The 15,753-nt window shown below is 41.6% G+C and overlaps 1 protein-coding gene across 3 annotated transcripts in view; it reads right to left on the reverse strand.

Annotated features, from left to right (window-relative positions):
• RBMS1 (RNA binding motif single stranded interacting protein 1) overlaps positions 1-14,964 on the reverse strand; it is a 138,129-nt gene extending 123,165 nt beyond the window's left edge. For 2 of the 3 annotated variants that reach the window (XM_042874462.1, XM_042874460.1), the window contains exon 1: positions 14,721-14,963. In XM_042874462.1, coding sequence (XP_042730396.1) covers positions 14,721-14,795 — 75 coding nt within the window. In that variant the 5' untranslated portion in view covers positions 14,796-14,963. Of the gene's footprint in view, positions 1-14,720 lie in introns of all 3 variants that reach the window. The other variant, XM_042874461.1, reaches the window with a different exon arrangement.
• Between the last annotated feature and the right edge of the window lie 789 nt (positions 14,965-15,753).

Genomic DNA, 15,753 nt, shown 5'->3' on the forward strand with positions numbered 1-15,753 from the left:
CTTCTGGTATTATTGGATTTAGCCATCTAATTAAAACTATTAAATGTATTAATTAGAGGACAATGCAGTTAATGGAGTTTTCGTTTACATGAGCTTAGTGCACCATATTTGCTCAATTAAGTCTTGTCTACACTCTCAAACTCACCAGAACTACTCCAAAATAATCTCTGTTAATGGACATGCATGTAGAGGGACATACAGGAATTCATAATACTCACTAATTCCACAAAACTATTTCCTTACAACTTGCATTATATTTTTCTTTCCTTAAACTTTTATTAATTTTTTCAGTGTGGAAAAGGTCTAAATCTTGTTAGCATCAATATTCTGCACCTTTGCAACTTTTACTCTCTAAGACTTCAGAGCGTTTACATCACTGTTTCCAAACACATGAAGCTCAGTCTTGAAAAGTAGGAACTAAAGTCTTGTGTATCCATACAAATTGTATCAGATTAAAGGGAGAATAGTTAAGAACACTTGTAAGTAACTCCATGAGAAGGCAATCACATTTCAGAATAAGAATGCCTTTTCTTACTTAGCTGGCTTTGAAAGTGGATTAAGCTGTTTTGGACAATGGTACTTTTATTGAAGAAGAAAGCCCCACTCACTTGAAATTATTTGGGGATAATTATTCCAGAATACTTAATAAATCCTTATACCTGGCCTCCCACCAGCGCTCGCTGTGCTGGTATTGTGTACAATGCCTGCAAAGCAGTTGTCTCTCAAAGAACCCTACTGTCAGAATCAAGCAATTAGATGCCAAAAAACATTCTTGGAGGATCACTGCACAAGAGAAATGCAGCACAAAACTATGTGATGACAAAATGCAGGAACTTTATTATTTTTCATAGGCTGGCACCACAAATACAACTACTGGTTAAAAAAAAAAGATCAACAACAATGGAAACAAAATCAAACGTCACACACACACACACACACAACCCACAAAAAAAAAAAAAAAAAAAAAAAAAGAGAGAGAGATTAAATCTGAAGAAAATAAAAGTTATCTTCTTTCAACAAGTTGTAGCTTCAGGATAGCACGCGCAAAGTGTGGAATCATTATCTACTGTTTGGACTCCTTCCTCATAACACTAAAGCCCTTCTTTGGACTGTGTATCTGTAGCAGTAGGCCAGCAGAAAACACACACTCTGTGTTACCTCTCTGTAAAACCATCATTTGCACCACCGCCAGAAATTACCACAAAGTGGAGAGGCATTCTGGCCATCACAAAAAAATATGAATTAAAACATGCAAACGTGCCCCATCTCTGTTTGAGGAACAGAAAACACTGTTCTCTGGTGGCGACGTTAGCACTTTAAACCTGCTCTTGGTCTTGCTTTTCCCTACAAGTGATCTTAATCTGAAGAGAAAGCCCATCTCAGCTCACCAAAGCAGGCTGTGCTGTTATTTCTAGCCTGCGCTCAGGCTGCCAGCAAGGACCTTGGCCTCGGATTTTCCATCTGACTGACACATGACCAGAGCAGCACGCTCAGACACAGAAGGGTTCTGGCATTGCACCCACAGTGCAAATGAATGATGAAAACCTTAATATGAGAAGGCATGGCTCTACGTGCAAAGTTTAAAAACATGAAAACATGTTGTTATAATTTCACTTGGGCTGCTATTGACTGCATAATTTCAACTGAACTCACTTTTTTTTTTTTAATATTGAGATGGGTGCTTTCTGATTTCTTTTGTTTAGCCACTTTTGCCAAGAGTAGTGTGTGATTCAGTCTAGTGATAAAATCTGCCTGCCAAGCGGATCCCAACTGTTTCTACATTTAGTCTTTACTACACCGTATACTTCTTGTGCTTGGATTGATGCCAGACCCACCAGAATAAGAGAATTTATAAAAATATTAACTATTAAAAAGAATAATAACATCACCATGGCACTTAAAAGCATGCTCAAGGAGTGCTTACCTATTTTCAGCTTAATAAAAAAAATTAGGAATTACAAGAAATAAGATGAAATAGCAAAGGCTGATAAGTTTACCTCTGTAAGGTATTTCCACAGCATTACAGTATGGCCACATCAGATTAGAGGCAAAGGTAACTGCCAAATTTGTCCCTTTTGTCCTCTCAAAATCTACATGAAACGAGACATTTCCCAGAGGTTTTACCTGTCTATCCTCCAAATTTCCATTGTTTTTGTAGAATAACCTTTAATTTTTGCTGAACTTTAGCAGTGCCCAAAGTGAGTTCTTGCAGAATGCTGTCTTAAATCCCCTTTTGTGGGCAAGGCAGCTCTCCCCAGGCAGCCTGGCAGCCAGAGCTGCCTTCTCACGCCATACTCTGGCACACAAGGCTCAGCTTCTCTGCTCAGCTCTCTGCCCTTTCTCTTTCCTGCCCTTTCTGCCTTACTCTTTTCCCTTATCTTTTCTCTACAGCAATTTACCTCTTTCAAAAACTACTTCTCATGCTTTCCCTCTGTCTTCTTTTGTATTTCTCACGTTTTCTTCTTTTCCTACCTCAAATGACGAAACAATGCTAAAGAGATGGGCCTACAGCCAGGTTTAGAGACAATTTAGTCCACTTTAAGGGACAGGCTCAGTTCTGGAGGTGTGAAGAAAGCCAGGCCAATGGGCCCAGTGGATCACCCCCAATTCTGCGTTCAGGCCACCAGCACAAAGATCTCTGGTGTTTCATTGAAGCCACAGCTACATACAAGCGCAGAAACAAAAGTACTTTGGCACTGTAATCAAACTGGTGTCTTGATTCTTTCTTTCCTCTTTTCCAGATACTATTCCTAAAAGTACCAATTATCAAAAGATCCTCACATAGCTGTGAAGTGCTTGCCATTCCCAGGCATGGCTCTCAGTTTTCTGCTCCCAGAAAGCCCAGCTCAGTCTCCTGAAGTCCTCCAGTAATTAGGGAGTAGAAATGCTCACACTGGTATACAGCAACCCCTGATATCAGAAAGCCTTCTCTATCTCCAAGGTACCCACATTAAATGGCTCCAGAATTCAGCTTTGGCTGGCATAAACAATTCTCTGGTACAGCCTGGAGATTCTTTATTTACTTCATTTAAATTGAAAAAATGGGAGGCTGTAGTGAAATAAATACAGATAATGTTATAATGTTTTTCAAGATTAGCTTGCAATAAAAATAAGATGAAGATCCTCCTGCATGATTTTTCTGCAAAGACAAGATTCTGTGGACATGAAATTAAAGAACGCATGTAATTCACTATCAGTGTCAACAGAAGGACCATAGAATTAATTTATGACAAAAATCACAGCAAAGTGTCCATTTTACACGAATGCTTTCATTACACACAGCCAGCAACCCAGGATATTTAATAAATAATACACGTACATACGTACTTCACAAGTTTGCCCAATATCTTGAATTACAGACCACTCTGCAGAGTAGACACCACATTGTCAAGAATCCAAGAGTAATAATACCTAGTCCATTAAGAAAATTGAATCAACAGCAAATATTTCCTAACAGTTGGCACATAAATCTGAAGTAGACTTTATATCTAGCACATTTCAAATTCGTATACGCAATGTTAGCAACTGCTACCAGAACACAGGGATCTGCAGCAACCTCCCTTGACAACAACAGCTGCATGAGATGAAGCACACTTTCTACTAATGACAAAGATGGAATAAATGTTTGGAGAAGACACTTAGATAAAGTCCTACTCTTAAGAAGATGCACTCCATAAAAATACAGGAGCTGTGTATCGACACGTTGTTCAACCTATATGTATTTTTAGACTTGATATAAATATCAGCAAGAGGAGCCATTTATGCTATTCTTCACAGAGATGAGTAGGGTACAAGTAAGCATGAAAAATGGCCTACTGTATTTCATATGAGTTAAAAAAATGAGTATTTATTATTCATTTCTCCATTATTCAATTATTCATTTGACACAGAATTCCACTCCCATTTTTAAAAGAGAGAAAGCGGTAACAGATATAAAATACGTGTAGTTGCTTTTCTGCATCTTTTGGGGCAGTATGACAAAGTAAACGTCTGTCATTCTTTCATTTTTACAGTGTGGGTTGTTTTTTTTTTTTTTTTTCCTCCCAGAAAGACGCATAGCTACTTTGCATGTAAGTGTTAAACATTAGATATCTTTCCAGTCTCAGATGTACAACTAAATAGAAGTCCAAAAACAGCATTTAAAACTCCTAGCACAAATACATTATATGGACAAATATCTCCTCGATCTTAAATTTTTGTAAAAATTTTCACATTTATGTTCAGATAGCCCAGCCACCATCAAGGTAAACAAGCTAAGATAAAGAAGGAAATAAAGAAGTGTTCATTAAGGTAATCCCATTTCCTTTATGATAACTTGAAGCAATAATGCCACTGTCCTGCCTCAAGGAAGTCATCTGAAGGCCAACATTATCGTACCTCTAAATATATATTCTGGCAACAAACAAGGAAACTGATTTTCAGAATAATAGAACAACCACAGTCACACCTTAGCAGTGTGGTGGAAAAAACAACAACAACAACAAAAAACCTGACGTTTGGTGGGTTATGTATTTTTTTTTCTAATCATCAGCTGGGCTGCTAACTAAAACTGATCATTTGTTTCATTGTTTTTATTGGGTTTTTGTTTGTTTGTGGTCTGGTGTGGGTTCTTTGTTTTTGTTTTCCGTTAGAAGCAACATCTTAAGGATTCACTTCAGGGTTTGGGATCCATTTCCGATTATCATACCTTCCAGTGAAAATCCTTAGAACACACGAGGGAGTGAGTATATAACAGACGCTTAAGAGAAGTCCTGATAGAGTGGGCTAGAGGAGCTAGAGGAGCAGGTTGGAAGCTGTTCAGACATCCATAGATTCTACCTCTGATGAACTTACTGTAATTTCCAAGAAAAGACATGTGAGATACAGCTGAACTGTAAAGGAAGGGCAACACACTCAATCTTCCCCTGCTTTCTCTACCAAAAAGTCAGAACATTGCTCTCCTGAGTCCTCTTTGCTGTTCCTGTAAATAGTATCTGCTCGTACAGAAACAAGATTTAATTTAGAGTTAATTGTTGTTGTTGTTTTTACTACTATTATTTTTAATCCATGTGCAAGATAAAAGCTTATCAGCAAATTCATATTTGAAGCAAGAAAAAGAAACATCAGTCTAAAGAAGTAAATTGATATGAGAAGATATACATGTCTGTCACAACCTACAACATCATTTTTGTAGCACTACAATACCCTGACAGCAGAAAAGTAAACAGACAAACATAAAATCTTAAATTTTAAGCAGCTTGTATATGATACTTGCTCAAATGGGATAAAGGAATTTACATGCTGAAGAGATTACTGAAATGACATTTGCATATTTGTAGAATACACATAAAAAGAAAAAGATAATTCCTTCTATACCTTTCTCTTCCAAATGCCATACCACAGCATACAAGGAGGAAACACTGAAGGAACAGTTACTTTAGAGCCAGTTGCACTGATGATACAGTTACCAGAGCGTACTTCTTAGGATAACAGCTAACTTAGTTTGTTGGGGATGCCTGGAGGTCATCCAGTCCAACTTTCTCTGAGAGCAGCTTCAGCCAGAGCAGGTGGCACAAGGACAGAAATACCACAGTCTCTCTCTGCCCTTGTTTAGGTGCTTGGCCACCCTCATGGCAAGAAAAAAGTTCTTCATATCTAAGTACAATTTTCTCATGTACAACTTGCACCTACTGCCTTGAACCCAGTTGACTATTCTGTGAGAAAACTACCAGATCTACCAACAGGGGAGGGCAGCGGATGTCATTCCCACTGATTCCAGAAAGGATTCAATACGTTCTCACTCTATACCATTGCACCCAAGGCTGGACATTATGGTCTGGATGGGTGGACAAGTAGACGGGAATGACACTGAAATGGTCAGGCTCAGAGCACCCCCATTTAATGGGTCACTCCCTGCCTGGAGGTCAACAACCAGTGGAGCACTGCAGGTGCCTATATCACAGCTGGCCTGCTTAGCACATTTACATCAGCTCTGCTTTACACACACAGCCCCTCACACCGGGACAAGCGGGGGGCTGCTCTGCTGGAACAGGCCTGGGGCTGAGCAGCACACTCCCAACGCAGCCTCTGGGGTGAAGGAAGAAATTGAGCCCTTCTGCTCTGCATTCAACAAAGCAAAATAACTCAGCTGCGTCAAAGGAACAACTGACTATTACTAATTTATTTTTCTACCTGGAACAATCAAAGAACCTGAACTTTTGGACAGTTGACTGGGTCAAAAGAGCTAAGAGGAATTCTGGAGGCTTTGGCCCTGTGAGCAGAGATGTTCCCCACTCCATAACACTCCTATAAAATTCCTCTCACTTTAAAATGCAATTGTCTAAAGCAAAACTGGAAGAAACCAGAAGGTCACAGGCAGTATTCAAGGAACTCAAAGTTTCTATCACAAACCTTTCCTAAATGTTTTTTCTAGGAGACAGAATGTTTTAGCTAGTACTTTTCCAAATGAGTCACTAACACCCTTGTCTTAATTCTACAGCTGCTGCTAATTTGAAGTGCCAGCCTTCCCCCCTCTCTCCCCAGAATGAAATAAAATATCAATGCTGCACTGTGCAGAAAATGGAAAGTTAGATGTAACATTATGCTACAAGGCCCCTGGAAGCCTCATTTACTTTCAATTCTTTCTTCCTCATAGACCTACACCTAACTTAAGCACTTTCAGCAATGTATTTCACACTTTCCCCCACATTCATTGTTGTAAGAATGAAACACAGATTGAACTGTTTCATTTTTAAACATTCACTGCACCAATTATCAAACTCAATTTAAAACAGTAAATGAGAAATAAATTAATACAAAATGATGCTAGTAGCTGTCTGCTTACTTACTGTGCAGTCAATAGATATAGGTTGCCTATGAGCTATGTTATATTTTCCTTCGGTTTGGATCCTTCATCCTTGCTGCTAAGGACATGGAAAATTTTGTAAACAGAGAAGCAAGCAACATCATTTTGTTGCACGAAAGCAGGAGATGAGTGGGTATACTATTTTGGGGGCACAAATTTACCCCACCACCATGAAAATCTCCAGCTCTTCAGGTATCTCATTAGTTGCTGGACTGCAATAATAAATTACATTTGGGAGTTTGGGGGTTAGTTTTCTTGATTCAGCTCAGTGAGTGACCATGCCAGTACTGGCACTCAGGAAGGGGCAGGAATGAGTTGCCCGGGGCAATGGGGAAAGACAAGACTGCCCTTTTTGGCTGCTGTGCATAGCTATGTAAAATTAAAGTGATTATGTAGCTATGGCCTGAGGGACAGAAGAGGTCACAGATACTGCCACGGCCTATAAACTGCCATAGAAATTGTGTCAGCGTGTGTTGCCAAGAGACAAGCAAGGGAATTCAGTTGTTAACCTGTAGTAAAAGCCACAAAGTGAAACCCATTCCTGCTACCCCTGGACAGCGGACCAACTTCTCACTTTCAGTGCAGAGTCATGTGGAACACTCTAGGTTAGCACTCTTTATCTACTTGAAATGACTTCAAAGCAATTCTCATAGGCCTTACACATATAGTAAAACTTCAGAAATATAGCTGAAATATATTTTGAAATATTTTCATCAAGTCAGAGCAATTGAGCATAAATACATACCATGAACAAAGCAAAGTAGCTTACCAAGGCTATCATGAAAAATGAGAACCGTGGTACCCATGTCCAAGCCAAGCTCTTAGCCTCCCTCGGTTATGAGACAATATAACAATATAACTCAGCTTAGAAGTTAACAAAATTACATTTAAAGGCAGAGTTCTGCATTTTCAGCAGAAGATTACTAAGCAAGTACATGAAGGCAGATAATAATTACCACCTATTATCTACAGTAAATATGAGCTGAATTTGTTGTGTGCCTGTGTTCTGACTGAAACAAATTAAACTCAGATAAACAGATTCTTATCAGCACATTTGTCCAACATTTTTCACTTCTCTGAATAAGCAGGTGTTTTTCCCACAGACAGCTATGACCACAGCTTTGCACAGGCTGTAGAACACATAAGCAATACAACAAAAAATGATCATACCATTTGTGGCAAGCCTTTGGCTAGATTTGAACATGCATCTTGTATCTTTCCCAAACTAAAAACATCATTTCAGGAAGAACAGTGTATTTTTAAATTGTTATTTATTCTTGATTCTGACTACTTGGAAGGCTGCAACTGAAAATGCAACTGTACCAAGCTGCATTTTCCAGTTTATTCCCATGCCTTTGTACAAACCTCTTTACTGATACCACAAGTGTACTTCATTAGGAGCACTGAATGAGTAGCATCAATTATCTGAGTAAGACTGATGGATCTAGAATCAACATCGATAGCACAGATCGCTGGGCTACAAAGCATGTTAGCAATTCTCTCAGGTCTTTGTTTGTTTCATTTTGATTAATTTATGTACACCCTAAATAGATATTTGCCTGAAATGTATTGTTTTATGGAAAAATTGTTTTAAAGAGTGCTTTATTACATTGTGTTAATCTCCACTGGAAATTTTCAATAATTTGGCAAATCTCCATGTTCCTTCAGCACGAAGTGAAAACTTAGAAGTTTACTCACAGGAAATTTCATCATTGATTGAGACCTGCAGTTTTATGCTCAAAGCAGAAGCAAAGCATTTTGAAGAGCACAGTCCTCTTTACAAACAAGAGTAAGACTCCAAACACAGCATGCTCAGCTTTGGTTTATGGGGAAAACTACAGTCATTACCAAAAGTAACAGTAAAGTTGTGAAAGAAAACATACTTTAAAGCACTATTTTATTGAAAGAAATTTAACTTCTCCCCCACAAACTTACTGCACACTTTTCATGACTGCCTAGGGATACTGCACTGAAGGTAGAGCTAAAAAATACATTGGTACAAATCAGACACACCACACAATTCCCATCTCCTATGGTTGTTGCCCACTTACTGCATAGACCCTGATTACTGAAAAAATGATCTGAACATAGTTTTGGAATATACCTGGTGCCTGGGGAGAAAACAACCAAGCACAACAGAAAAACAGGACTGAATAAGCTTTTTGAGCCTTTTCCAAGCCATGTATTGGTTTACCACTTCTGTGTAAAAGTCAATCCCATAATATTACTGGGCTCAGGATCTGACTCATACACCAGCAGTAAAGTTACTACTGAATCAAGTAGAGGGACTGAGATTTTGTTGACATTTGTTAAATGAGGCCAATCATGCAGTATCAAATTAAGCCCCAAGCACAGCGTACTCCAGGGATGAGTTTAGTCTCAAACTTCTTGAAATTACAAAGCTAATAAGAATCTGTCATTTCTGCCATTAATGATGTGAGGAAAATATTTTTTCTTTGTAATTTGCAAATTCAGCCTCTAAGCGCATATATATTTATACCATTCCTCCCCCTAAGGAAGTTGCATTAAGGCAGGACAGTCATGGCTTTTTAAAACATCTCTGAAACGATTCCATAGCAAAACATACAAAACAGGCACATCTTAAGGGCACCATCATTGCCTCTCCTTGATCACAGCCTTGAGCACACCATCTACATGCCACACTGCCTCACTTTGTCTCTTCCAGAATTATGAATAGCATGTTATTGCAAATCACCTCCAAATTAAACATAATCAGCAGATCCCAAGCATGAATCAAATTTCAAAGAAATAAAACGTTGCTCGTATGAAATCAAAAGCAAAACTCACGTTGACTTTAATGAAGCCAGTCTTCATGATGAAGGTACTGTGAAGTGTTTCTGCACTGAGTGTATCCTTACCATCATTAGAGTGATTTACAAAATTACAGTGGTGATGCACTTAAACACGCGATACATTCACACACATCTTTCCTCACTCCGCCAAACAATGCCATGATTCCAGTGAGGAGTATCTGGGCTCAATCTTTAAATTATTGCTATTAGCAACGTATCTGGTCACGTCCTGCTTCTAATGTGCATTTACCCATTAGACTTATCTGACATTACATCTAAAGAGAGGACCTGGTACAGAATAATTCAAGGCAAAACTGGAGTATTTCAAGGCAAGGAGGACAAATGCATGGAGAACAACGTGTGAACTTTGCCTGATCCATTTCTAATAAGGATTCAACTTCTGAAAATACAAGAATTATCTTTCTGAAGAACATATTTCTAGTTCACAGCAAGCTACCCAAACTAAACTTCAAAAGTTAAAAGGAGCTGTAACTGGGACAAGGACAGAGATTTCCACTCAAACGAAGGTAGCAGGAATGATTACATAAACCAGCCACTGAGATCAGTCACGAAAAGCCAGTGACCTCTCTGATGGATGGACACAAGCACTCCCAATTCTGGAATGGATACTTAGGAAAAGACAAGTTGCTGTACATGGGGAACACTCTTCCCTTCTCCTTTTTTTACATCCCCTGAGATTCTTTAATGGCACTGAAGGGATCACGTCCAGTACTTTCAAGTATTTCTTAAAATTGGTATACATTACATTTCTTTCCCTTCCACAATGTGGTGCCCTTTCAGAAGGAGTTCTTTGGGTGGTTACACCTATGGAACACAATAAAACCTTTGCCTTGCAGGAATAGCAAAAAGCACATTCAAGATGCTAATGAGGATAATGGGATCATGTATCTGTGTGGAGACAAAAAAGATCTGCCTGCAGCAAACCTGTCCTTCCCCTCACCCCACTCCTCTATGGATTTCCAAGCCCTGTCCAAAACCAGAGAGATGCAGAATTATGGACAATTAAAAACTTCACAGGTGCGTACATTATTTCTATCAGACCTTATAAACACATTCACCCATTCTCTGTGTTCCTATAAACCCAACTTGCTTTTCACTATGTACAGATTTTGCACTCATAGTACAAATGGAATAAATATAAACAAAACTGATCAGAACTGGTAATCATCCTTCAAACAGTTCAGAAGCCAGTAACACTTTTTAGAGGGCAGCAGACCTGTGCTGGGCACAGAAAGCTGAGGAAAGGCAATCAGCAGCAGCAAACCATCAGGGTGTTCTGCAGCTTCTGCTCCAGAACCAGCAGTTCCTCCATCTGTCTGTAAGCTCTGTGCCCTGGACGCTGAACTGTGGATTACCCACAGCTTCCTAAAAAGAAAGTTTCCTAGCTGCTTTGTAGCATTATTACAGCAAGGCTCCTTTTACCTGCTGTCCCACTTTGCCATCAACAGGTTTGCACAAAAACTCGATGTTCCCATTTTAACGTTTGCTGTCAACAGCCTGAAAATGCATTTTTGACACGATAGGATCTGCCTGCTCACCTCCTGTTTCCATCCATCCATAGAACTGCCTACAAACCTACACACAGTTCTGGAAGTATTAGTTCTTGTCCTAACTGCCAGGGCACTCATTTTGCAGCCACCAAATGACACAGTTAGAAGGACCACATAAAGTAATTTAGCAAAATTCACAATGTTTGTGAATTGAGTTGTTATAATCTAATACCACATGAAAGAGATAGAATACAATCATTATCTATTATCTATTGCTATCAGATACCTGCACTTCAAATAAATCAAGCTCTCCATGGGAAACATTGTCTTTTTCTACAAACACTTTCTTACACTAAGAAAATCTGCTTTATGATGCAGAAATCTATCACTAGAATTAGACAGTTAGATTGTCATATTATTCTCTAAGGAAAACAGCAATACGGACAGCTAGCACAGAGTCTTTGAAAATCAGTGTGCACTGTGTCCCCGAACTCCTTTAGATACGTAGGTAAAGGAAAACAAAGCAGAAATTCCCATTTGTTTCTTACTTGACCAAAACAAACAAGGTGCAGCCTAGTGATGCCCATTTATATTTGTTTATCTGCACTCCAGCTGCTTTGCTATTGTTACAACACCTGCCTGGCATGCCTATCAGTCAGAATGGCATTTAAGGTTTTGTAAAGCACACACATCTTAATTAGCATAATTTGCTAAAATGTTGATGTTCATTGGACTTACAAATATTTTTTATGCTCTCTGACATGCCAAGCAACATTACAATACAGGAACTGTCCTAAAAATATACTTATTAGAAGATGCAAAAAAATTAATAGATATTAATTGAATAAAATAGGGTAAAAAATGGTGTAAGCCCAGAAAATGCAAGCGGTTATAAAAGCTTTAACTTGAAACCATTTCAAACTTTCTAATTTCATTGCCATGATGATTTTTCATATTAGAAGCCTTACACCTTCTTCCAATGTTTATTTTGTTCATTTTATTTAAGTCTGTGTCCTCCCTCATCTTTTTCAATGCTGAACTCTGCTCAATTAAGGGGAAGGAGGTGCTGAATCACAGCAACTGTTTGTATTTCTTCCCAGAATATCCGACTGAAACAGCTTCACTGCTTCATGGATAAGACTGTGAGCATCATAACAGATAAACACAACATCTGTTTTTAAAATGTGCAACATATTTTGTAGCAATTAAAACAGTTGACCATATCACATTTAACCCTAAGAACCATTAGCAGTGCATGCAACATCTAATGAGTATTTCTGAGCTCTCAATTGAAAAAAAAAAATATATATATCCATGCTCAAGTAATTCCTGTCATCTCCTAATTATCAATTTGTGGTTTATTAGTCAGCAGATTTTCCTTCATCACTTAAGGAAGGACAAGATGGGAAGCAAAACTTCCAGCCTCAGTATCAATTCCTTCCCCCTGTGTGACCATGTACCATCCATCACCCATCACACAGACAGCAAAGGCTGTTCAGTTCTATTCTAATGCAGGTTTGACAAGAACCAAAGGTTTCTTCAGAATTACTGAAATATTTAGAGTACTGGGCAGTGGCTCTCCTTTTGGAATCTAAAGATACACCAACTGGAAAAGATGAATTAAATTATTTTTTCAGAGAGGGTCCATAATGAGATTTCTTCCATTACTGAATCCTACATGCTTGAATGTCAAAACTCAGGATTACTGGCCCTCCTGCCCCAGCAAGGACCCACCTGTTCTTTTTTTTTTTTTTTTTTTTTTCTTTTTTTTTTTAAAAAAAAAAAAAACAAAAAACAAAACAAAACAAGATCTCTCAAAAGAGGGGACTTCAGATCCCAGATATTTGATTTCATCTGTGTAGGTCAAACGGCTGTGCGCTCTCCCTTCTGAAACAAAGTAACGTGATTTCAGGCCCTGTCATTTCACAGCGAAGACTGCAAGATGCTTTGAAGATGTCATTGACTGTAATGCAAATCAATATTAAATTACCTGAACAGGAAACGTTTTCAGAAGATGGTCCATCAAGCTTTCTCATAGGATCATGGATTTCTAGGATCATACCCTAGTAACTACAGTAAGCTATTAGAGCTCTCCTCCCTCTTCAATTATTTACAGGTCAGGAAAGCCAAGTGACATTGCTTTATGTGTACTCAGTGGTACGGACTCGCTTCCTAACTTACTAACACCGCAGAAAATCAGAAAAGAAAATGCTTCTGAACAAAGGCATTTTCTCATTTGAGAATGCAGATATAGGCGTGCATCGGAGAGCTGAGTGATGCAAGGGGTTATCTGCCAGGCATTGTACTTTCCTAAAAATAACGCATGGAAATATCCGTATCTGAAGAGTCCTGAAGCGACTGCTCCGCGGCACAATCTGTAAATGGTGAAACACTCTCCTATTTAGCCCGGTGTCAATTACACATGTAAGAGATAATTACTCACTTCAAATCACCTAAAGACCTTCATTGTATTTCTGTCAATTTCTGTATACATGAAAGCACATTTCAAAGCCTCCTCACTGCTGACTTGTAAAATGTCTCATGACTGTCAGACCAAATTTATTTTTTGGCCAAGCACTATAAATTACATCTCACAATACAGTATCACAGGACACAATAAACAGAAGAGCCTATCGTATGTGCAGATAAAGAGAATTCTTGTCCTCTCACTGCCATACAGGCCAGGCACTTCCATGGAGGGAAAAAGAAAAAAGAAAGAGAAAAAAAAAAAAAAAAAAAAAAGGAAAAAATAAAACTACAGCACAGTTATAACCTCTAACAAAAAGTTCACACATTGAAGCCTCATATGGGTCCGTTTTGATTTGTGAGGAGTGACACTGGTGGTTGGAGAGGCTTATGCTAAATGTTCCAGACAGCTGATGCAACCACCTCTGCATCCGCCAGTTTGCAGCGTGATGCTTCTAGAGCAGCGTAAGGGCTGGCTGCCCCCACAGCCTCAGAGAAGAGAGGGAAAAAATAATATAAAAGACAAAAAGCTGGGGATTCACCACCGTTAGAACTGGTGAAGTCCGTTTTCCGGCGCACGAGGGCTACCCGCGGACAGCACAAACCGCCACAGCCGGCTCCTAAACACCTTTTTGAGCCAGTTTGAAAACTGCGAGGCGGCTGCTCACAAAGGTCCAACTCCTCAGACAATGCGGACCCGCTCGGCCAGGCGGCGGTGTCCCCATCGAGGCGGAATGACGGCCACCACCGGCGCGCCGCTGCCGTGCCCCGCCGCCCCCCGCACGGCAGCTCGTCCCTTTCCCGGCCCAAAACGCGGCGAACAGCAGCGGCTCGGGGCCGCCGCCCGAACTCTGGGTCGTTCCCCGCGCAAAGCGAGACGACGGCGGGGCCCGCGGAGCTCCGCTTCGCCGAGGGCGTGCGGGGGAAGGGAGCGCCGGGAGGACGAGGAGAGTCCGGAGGGCCGGCGGCGAGGAGCCGGCAGGAAGGGGCCGCCGGCTCTTTCCTGTCTCCGACCCCCGTACTATCCAGCCCGCCCCCCCTCCCGAGCCGCGTCCGCGCCCCAGACCCCATCTGGCCGTGCCATACCTTCGCCTGCAGATACTGGGGGTAGTAGTAGGTGGTGTACTGGGGGTACATCTGCTGTTTCCACACTTTGCCCATGAAGCTGGAAATGTAGCCTGCAGTGCAGGGTTGGGGGGGCACTTTAGGGGGCTCCGGCCGCCTCTCCGTCTCTCCTCCTTGCTGGCGGCGGCTGCTGCTTCTCGGCCGAGCGCGGACCTTCCTCCTCCGCCCCGAAGCCACAGCGGAGCGGGCAGCGGGGGCAGGCGCTCTCGGTCTCTCTCTCTCTCCCTCTCTTCCTCCGCGAGTTGCTGCCAAGTCCCCGCCCGGCCGGGCCGAGCAGCAGCGGGCCGGCTGCGGAGCGGGGAGCGCTCGGGGCGGCGGCGGCGGCGGTACCAGGCGGCGGGGCCGGGCTGGCGGCGAGCGGGAGGCGGGAAGGAGGGGGCGAGGGGCGGCGCTTAGCCCCGCTCCGCGCCCCGCCGGGTGAGCCCCGGGCCGGGCCGGTGGCGGGGCAGCCCTGGGGACAGCGCGGGGCCGAGCCGCGGGGAGCGGAGCGGGGGCTTGGAGCTTCTGCTGAGGGAGGGCTGCGGTGATCGCGCCCGCAGCTGGCGCGGCTCTGACCTAATTAGCCGGGTTGGGCTTTGTTACCGCCTTTGTGCGGCTCGAAGCAGAGCGGTGATGCGGGACGCGGGTTTTCGGGAGGGCTGGGGACCATTTCGGACAACTACGTTTGGCTGGCGGCGAAGGGTCTGCTGGGCTGTTAGGAGCAGAAGAAATAGCAGCGCTAAAACCAGAACGGTAGCCGCAAAACCGGACCGAATTGTCCGTCTGGTCCTTAGTGCATCCTTGCATTTGTACTTGTGCCAGCTGTGCCGGGTGCGCCTCAGCCTCGAGCAGGAAGAGTTTCTCTTGCAGGCAATATCAGGCACGGTTGGCTGTTTTCTCTCTGAAGGAGAATTTCCCAGACATCAGAAGCGGGTACCAGCAACACCCCCTCATCTGTCGGTGTTTATAATAAATACATTTAACCCAGCAGGTTTAGTTCTGACAACTGTGTCTT

Source organism: Lagopus leucura, unplaced genomic scaffold (genome assembly GCF_019238085.1).
Source record: "Lagopus leucura isolate 7727_CA_CO unplaced genomic scaffold, USGS_WTPT01 Super-Scaffold_100012, whole genome shotgun sequence".
Lineage (NCBI taxonomy): Eukaryota > Metazoa > Chordata > Aves > Galliformes > Phasianidae > Lagopus > Lagopus leucura.